This window comes from Streptopelia decaocto (assembly GCF_964273445.1).
Source record: "Streptopelia decaocto genome assembly, chromosome: Z".
Lineage (NCBI taxonomy): Eukaryota > Metazoa > Chordata > Aves > Columbiformes > Columbidae > Streptopelia > Streptopelia decaocto.
Genome location: NC_138657.1, coordinates 56418391 through 56426653, shown reverse-complemented (window position 1 = coordinate 56426653; position 8263 = coordinate 56418391). Strand labels below are relative to the sequence as shown.

At 36.1% G+C, this 8263-nt stretch overlaps 1 protein-coding gene across 5 annotated transcripts in view; it reads right to left on the bottom strand.

Annotated features, from left to right (window-relative positions):
- Positions 1 to 657: 657 nt before the first annotated feature.
- Positions 658 to 8263, bottom strand: part of ARL15 (ARF like GTPase 15) — a 227061-nt gene continuing 219455 nt past the window's right edge. For 4 of the 5 annotated variants that reach the window (XM_082075605.1, XM_082075607.1, XM_082075604.1 and 1 more), the window contains one exon: positions 658 to 4282. In XM_082075605.1, the coding sequence (XP_081931731.1) occupies positions 4130 to 4282 (153 nt within the window). In that variant the 3' untranslated portion in view covers positions 658 to 4129. The remainder of the gene's footprint in view (positions 4283 to 8263) is intronic. The other variant, XR_014186309.1, reaches the window with a different exon arrangement.

Here is an 8263-nt window from a genome sequence, read left to right as displayed (position 1 = left end):
TCAGAGTTTACAAATCTTTAATTTCCATCCTAATCTCGGTAAGAGGCAGATATAAAAATAATAAAATGAAAAGAACATACCTTAGTAGCTGAATTGGCAACTTCAATCTGGCTCAGCATTGTGGTACTTCCATCAGCTGCGAACAACTTGTGTTGTGAGTCTCTTCTATTCAAACCGTGTTTGATAATCGATATCATTGAGTTGTCTCAGGAAGATTTTATTTTTCCCATAGTATTTTTCTTCACTAAACTTCAGTAGCTTTTTATTTTGGTATATGTACTTTGCAATATCACTTCCTTTAAATATAAATTCTAGTAATATAAAAATGTCCCTCAGTTTAAAATTACGGAATGAATGTATAAAGATCATTCCAATCTCTGTTCCACCAATAAACCTGCAATTTCTTACAGATATATTTCCAAAGTAACAACATCTTGCTGTGGAAATAAATCAGGCAATTTTTGGAAGATTCTGTTTTATATATATGTGTACGTAAATGTGTAACTATGTATAATTTAGCAGTGATTATAAAGTAATATCTGTTTTCATCTAGGCATAAATAATTAATCTCGAAGATTCCAAATGAAGGTAATATGCCATACTCCCAAACTAGCTACTACTCAAGAAATCCAAACTTAGCAACTCAACTCTACACAGTGTTTATTTTATTTTATTTCTTTTTTTGGAAGTGGAAATCATGTATAAATCACAAACAGTACAAGTTCCTCATGTCAGCAGTTGTCCACTTGAATGGGTCAACTTCTGTGTATAGACACTGTATTTTTAGTATAAAGTCAGAATAATATGGCAATTAACTAATACTTTCAACTACAGTAAAGATACAAACTTTTGTAATATAAATTAATTGCCATTACAAAAAGGCAACTGTATTAACTAATACAAAAATCTGCAACTTCTATAAATATAATGAAATGCAAGAAAAATGAAATAATACATCACAGATTTTTGTATAGAGCATTTGAAGAGGCAAGCTAAGATACACGTGGAGCATTATACAACAAGAAAGAATATCAAAACCCACTAAGATTTAACTTCTTTTCTTTTTTTCCATATAAATGCTAGAAGTACAAGTACAGGACACAACATGGAAGCAGTAAGATTATCAGCTCAGAGCGGGTAGACAAAGAGGTCTTATTGACAAGTTGTAAAGCATTAGGCAGCAGACAGAAGCTTGTCAAAACCAGCTGTTGTTGGATACTGATTGATAATGTTTTCATTCTGACGGCTGAGACACTGCAGACGGCCACAGGTCTGAGAAGAAGCCCAATGTGGGCACATACACGTCCACACACAAAGTCATTTAACAGATGGCTAAAGAACATTAAAGCACAATATATTTTTTTAAAAGACTTTTCTTCCTTAATGAACTTGCATGGAAAGCAGAGCCTAGTGCCCAAGTTTATTTCACCTAAATGATAAATGCATGTGAAAAGACTTAAAAAAAAAAAAAGGAGGAAACAATTGAGATTCGTGGTCTGTCATCTGAATAAAAACTGCATGGTGCTTACATGTTCTACCATAGCCATGGTATTCAACAACACTGTAGACAAGCAAGTGTGACATGAGCTGCTTGCTCTGAACATTTTTAATCCCCCCATAAAAAGGTGAAAGTGTTTAAAGACATTTAAAAGGTACACATCCATTAAGTTCATCCACAACACAAAACCACAGAAGAACTACATTCAAAGTAAAGTTAAGCATTGGTCTCAGCTTTAAGCAGTTATGAGGTATTGTTTCAACCTGTGGTGAGGAATGATTTCTATATTAGTAAGAAAATGCTTATTCAAAATAATTCTTGAAAAAAAAAAATCATTGCTCCTGTGCAGTTGGCATTTTCCTAAAGAAAAAGCATTAAGCATCAAAAAGTCCTAGTCCAAGTGGCCTCTGGCTTATGCCAAAGCCATATTCTCGTTGACTCATAGATCTCTCATCTTCTAAGTTGCGCTCCCTGAAAAAGCAGTAAAAGCTCTGAAACCCTCTTTTTGCCTCCCCAGACTGTCTGCCCTGGGAAATTTCGCTGTTCTGGGAAGTAATTCTCTCACTCCTCCCCACCACTTGTTATTTGTCCTTGTCGCTAAACAGGACAGAAATCTGGGGCCCCTGTGGAAATCTGAGGACCCTCTAGTCTCTAAGCTCACATCAGCAAAGAGAGTTTGGAACTCTAAATGAGATCCAGTTCCTCTTTAAAGCCAGGGACGGGAGCCTCCTTAACCCACACAAGAGAAACTGATGGGCAGCTAGGTCTTGTATAAACTATGCAGAGAGAATCAGAACCAACATAGGGCTCCTCTACTTTAAAATGAACAATTCCAGTTCTTGGGCATTTCCAAGAGTATGAGGAGTGAGGCAATTGACCTGGCAGGAAAGAGAAGAAAAACAAAGCAAGAAGAGATGCCTTTCAAGCTTTCTGTCTATTCCATTACAAAATTAAACAAGGAGCTCGCCAATTTCCCCAGCTTCTTTCTGATAATAGGAAGGAAGTTAAAATAGTGACCATCAGGACATGCATTCAGACAGAAATAATTCTGAGGAGCAATGCAAGAAATCCAAGGAAACTGAAAAGTAAACAAAATACCTATAAAAACATTTTGTTTATCAAAGCATAGTTGCAAGTAGTAGAGAAATGGCTTTTATGAGCCTTTAAAAGCTGATCCTTGCTATTTTATTATCCCCAAAATAACGTAGTGAGAAACTACAATAAACTTTAAACTTACAAAATAAATGCTCAGAGTGGAAAGATATGTTGCTTAAAGCCCTCAAAAAAGGAGTTACAAGTTTCAAAACACAAGCAGAATTGATGAGGAACCACTGACACATCACTACAGTTTGCATTTGCAGACACTCATGCACGTGGGCAGCTGAATGCACAAGGCACAACATTCAAGGTGTCCACCAGTCCAGCGACTGGTCTGCACATACCGTTGTGACTGTGGTGAACCAGTGACCTGGCATGTGTCTTTAATGGACAAGATCGGTTTACAAGTTTTTTTAAAAAAAATCAACAAAAGGCAGCCAAAATACTTCATACCTACAATGGGGAAAACTTGGAAAGAGGAAATATGCACTGTGTTACTGGAATCAAACGAGATTTTTCGAAATGTATTACAAATCTTGTTTCCAATGAATACTTATTTGTACTCTAAGTAACACTTAGCCCAGAGGAAATTTGAAAGAACAAGTTATAATCCCTTGAAAAGAGAAGCTTATAGTACAAACACTGCAAGGGCCTTAATTACGATATAGATGCCTGGGCTATGTTATGATAACAGTAGTCCTCCATGAGTGAGTGATAAAGGAAGCAAACCGTATTTCAAATCAGTCACACTTCTAACTAGTAATAAAGCCTCCATAGCTGAATTAACAGACATTTGCTTTGCTTCTCCTAACTACTTTCAATGAAAATTATTACTTTGTCCAACTTTTTTATATTTTCTAAAAATATTGTTACTTAGTTCACCTATTTATGTTACCTATTTTTCCCAAATACTGTTATCCACATACATGTTCGCTAATTTACCTCTCAGGAAACTTCCAGCAAAATAACAGTTCTGCCTTTCATAAGGCTATGCTGTGACTTTTGCAGAGGAATCAACTAACTTGTCAACTGCGTTCTCACTCAGTAAAACTTCAGGACTAACCTTTTCATTAACACAAAACTGCTTGCATTTAACATATCTTATTAAGGTTTTCATTGGCTGTGCTTTCTATACTGCAGTGTCAGTAAACAAGCTAATACAAATTAGTCTCACAAATCCTTAAGACATTAGTTATTTTTTAAAAAACAAGGTAGCAGGAGAATTCCCTCTTTACAGACTATGTTATTTTTGTGCGTGTAAAATCTCCCATCAAGGATTATGGCAATGCAAGAAAGCAACATGCAGTGTGCAGAAATAGTGGTAAACAAAGAGGAACTTCCTATTTCAGTAGTGTAGACAACTTTACTGGAAATAGTCGTGTACCTGATTCACAGAATATTTATTTTAACAAAAGAACATTCTGTGTGTGAACAACATACCACAGCACAGTCTTGATACCACACCATAACTAAGCTGTGAGCAGAATGTGCAGGTACAGTGATGCCTGGAGAACCACTCTTCTCTCCTGTGTTTCACATTCTTGAAGGTTCGAAGTCTTTCTCTTCAAGCAAGTTTATTAGAAGGGAGAAGCTGTCTTTTACTGCCTCCATATCATCCAAGGAGCAGGGTTTAAGAATCCAGCGCTTTCCACGTGCAAGTGGCTCAAGTTCCAAATATTTTTTTATCTATTAAGGAAAAAAAAAAAGAGACAAATGTATATACTACAAAGATAACACTCTATCATATAAAAACAACAACAAACAAAAATATCCCCCAAAACCAAACCAAACCATCAAAAAACCAAACCAAACCCATGTAAAAAGATCAAGATACTCATTTTTAGAATCTTAACCGCAGCTGTTCTTATGGTATAGGTTATATGATGTGACCTGAAAGTGTTTTCTTTAGGGGTGAGTGACCTGCTTGGAAGCTACCATTCTACTTCATACATTTAACAGCATGGGAGGTCTGGGGAAGAATTATATGAACTTAAGGCAAAGAGCAAAGCACATGAAACAAGTGTTCACAAACAGTGAAAACAGCAAAAGTAACTAAGAAATTTTAGGTTATGCTTGTATTTCAATGTAAAGCTGTATGTTTCATCATACTCTTATTGGTAATCACTTAAGATGCAGAATTTGCCACCAGACTACTCTAACTATATAAATGAACTTTCAAAAAAGTACAAATTCTAAACATTCCAGCCAAAGGTGGGGGTATAGCAGAGGGTTTCTTAATGACCTTGAAACACTAGAAAAACAAAAATTCTTCCAAAATCAGTCAGCTTTTGTGTGCGTATGTGGTGTTTTTGTTTTATTTTGTTTTTTAGTTAAATGAAGAAGACTAGCACATTAATGTGATTAGGGTGGTAATAAGTACTATGTATGAGACATAATGGTTTCTATGATTGTTCAAAATCCAGCACGTTCCAGCGGATTTCAGCTTACTAACAATATCAAATAATGCCTATAAAAAAGGAAACCTATTAATTAAACTAATTCCATTTTTACTTCTGCAGCAACTGTGCAGAAAGGAGGTGTAAGAATATGATGTAATACAGAATTGCAAGTTTTAAAGTGGTTATAAGCCTTGACAAAATAACTTTGGAATGTGAAGCTCCTTGGAAAGACCAGTCATCGCTAATGCTAATTACACCGTTAGGGCAGAAACATAGACCCACAGAAAGACTGAGAAAGAAGATTTTCATTAGTAGTATACTCCAATCACTTTTCAAAATAGCAAGTACAATATCAAAACATATTTTTGATGCTTCTTAGGAGAACCCAGCAGTCTGCAGGTTATTTCAGCCCACAGATTACCGTTTTCATCAAAATTTTAGTCTTTGACAGTATTTGATCCAAAAGTCTACTCATGCTTCACTTGTCAAAATAGACATTTAGGTTTTACATCCGAAATTATATCCACCAGTACTTGCTGTTGTCAACATACCAAAAGAAATAATTAGTCCTGAATTAGCTTGCCCATTCTTTTTCCTGGTAATTATTGCAAAATATTCTTAATTTTCTTTTGTCACAGACCTAGCCATAAATAGGCACAACAACAGGAACAGCTACTCGCATTGTGGTAGGCAGCCACAGTCCTAGACAGGCAACTGGAGCCATACTGTGTAAGGCTCCATGTGCAGGGACAATAAAATAAGAAAGGGAAAAAAAAGGCTTCCAAAGACCATATAAACTGCAACGTCTCTGTGCAGCTCTTGCAATGTCTATACTACAGATTATTTTTGTCTAGTAATGCATTTCAATAGAAGAAACTGACTGCAGTTGTATCAACTTATTTAAATCAGAATTCAACCATCACAATGTGTCAGGGAGGGTTTCTTATTTCTTAGAAAGGAATTTCAAGCAAACATTTAGCAAACATTTAGTAAAGTGAAGCCTTTAAAAAAATCGATTTCCAACAAAGCAGAATTGTATCAATAGCAACCTGCAAACATTTGAAAATGAAGTGTGGTACTTAGCATTGATTCCCCTTCAAATGACTTTCAGAAAACATACAAGTTGAAATGAACATGACTTCAACAAAGAGTATTTTAATATCTTCATACCTAATTTTTAGCACTGCTATCTATGTGCTATATTAGTATCTGATATGTTAGCATGGTTATATGTGATCAGAACCCAAACACTAATCTCTGCAAGGCACATGTTGCAATGTGTCCAGCTGCTGAAGTGGCACCAAATTGATTTTACCCCCATTAATATATTGAATTAATGGCACTGATCAGGGTAGTAAGAAAGCTCTCTTGCCTGTTTCAGCAACAACCTCCTTGACTGCTAAGTGAGGGAAGGAAGTAGAAGCTGCACAGAAATATAACAAAGCCAGGTATCAGTGCAACTAGATGATGGAGCAGCCTGCTGGTGTTAAGCTGACAAATATGGCTGAGTAATTTGAGAGGTTTTGGACACATGAGCCAGAGGATGTCCACCACACCCCCTCTACTGGAAGACTTTTGCCATCAGACCCTTGAGGTGGCTGAAGTCTGTCTGCAATCTTATTTACATAGCCTCATGAATTAAGGCTATGTCATACGAAGAAATGATTAGGAAAAGGTGATTACACTGAAAGAAGAGAACTTGGGTTTAAAAGCATAAAATATCTAGAAAAAAATCACATAAGAAAATGATGGAAGTAAGGAGACTAGCGCTGAGTCTTGTGCAATTGTGGGCAAATAGTACATTGCTTACCAAGGTGGCCTCTCACAAAGAAAAACACAATGACTTTAAGCTACATTTCAGTGATCGCCGATGCCAAGATAGAACTTCTATTTCAGCAGTAAACCAGCTTCAATTGATTTAGTAAAACAACTTTTGCAGATAAATTACTTATTTGGATGCCCAACATTGATTAAAATTTATTTTTTCCTATGTCTAGGTGTGTCATCAAAATGTAACAAAATCAGCAATGTTCTTTCATAATTTTCCACACCTAAGGGGCAGTACAGAGTATCTACATTAATAGGCCCTAGATGTATCCTGAAATTAAAGTGGCCATTAAGGAGTGGCTTCTGAAATGGGAAGTTTTGATAATGCTATGGAAGCACAATGGTTTATATTCATGCAAGAGCTATTTCGTTCATATCTACAGAGAAAAAAGATTTCCTCGACTTGTCTCTAACCCAAATATAGAAAAATAACACTAACTGGCTTACAAATAATAACTAAACCAGAAGTAGCACCAAAGTAATTTTCTACAACCCAAGGGGTACTCCGTGGTATGTTACTATATTTCCTTATTTAAACTTCACACCACAATGGAGTTTGCAAAAGAGCTTTGTAAGTGGGCTCTACAACTTCATAACTCCCAGAAAGAAGTTTGCAGATACAAATATTTTCCAATTTACTATAACTTCTCCCCTCCTTCACTCAGAATATGCCATTTAGTTCTAAAAACAATGAAGGTTTTTCAGACTTAAGCAGGAACTGTTTTTTACAATAAGAGATGAAACAACTATATGAAAACAGACCGACACAATCAGATGTCCAAGACTTTATACAGTTGAGTTTTGCACTTGACTGCTTTGTTTCTCTAGCTGCTTTCTGCCCCGATGACCACCATTCACACTCATTCCCTACCACACTTCCTAAGAGGATGCACACTAATCACAAAAATATCCAGAGGAAGCTGAAATTCTCTGAATACTCGCTCACCTAGGCAGCCCTTGCATAATCAGGTAACCAGCAGTAACTATTTTACAGCTCCCTTCAATGGCACTAGCACAAAAGGGGTGAGCTCCTAAGAGGAGCTCTTTTGTTTTCCCCTCTTGGATAAATGGTGAAAAGCTTTCTGTCTGTTCATGGATGCCAAAGCAAAATATAAAGACTCAAACATGCTTCAGATGTCTGACACATTAGACATGCATTTACATACTGGCTTTGCATTTTTAAGTGTTTACTTTGGGATTGCTAAATTTTTAAGGTACAACCTCAGGAGAAAATACAATCAATTAAATCCACATAATTTTAAGACTTCTTTATTACCATTTTGCAGGATCTCACTGTATGTCTTGGTTCCACATGGGGCCCCTGTTTTATAGAGAAGCTGACATTGTATTTATGCCACATTCTGAAGTCAATAAAATCTAACAATACACGTATGCAATTATTCCAACTCTTCCCACACTCCACCTTCTAAGTCCTATTCTA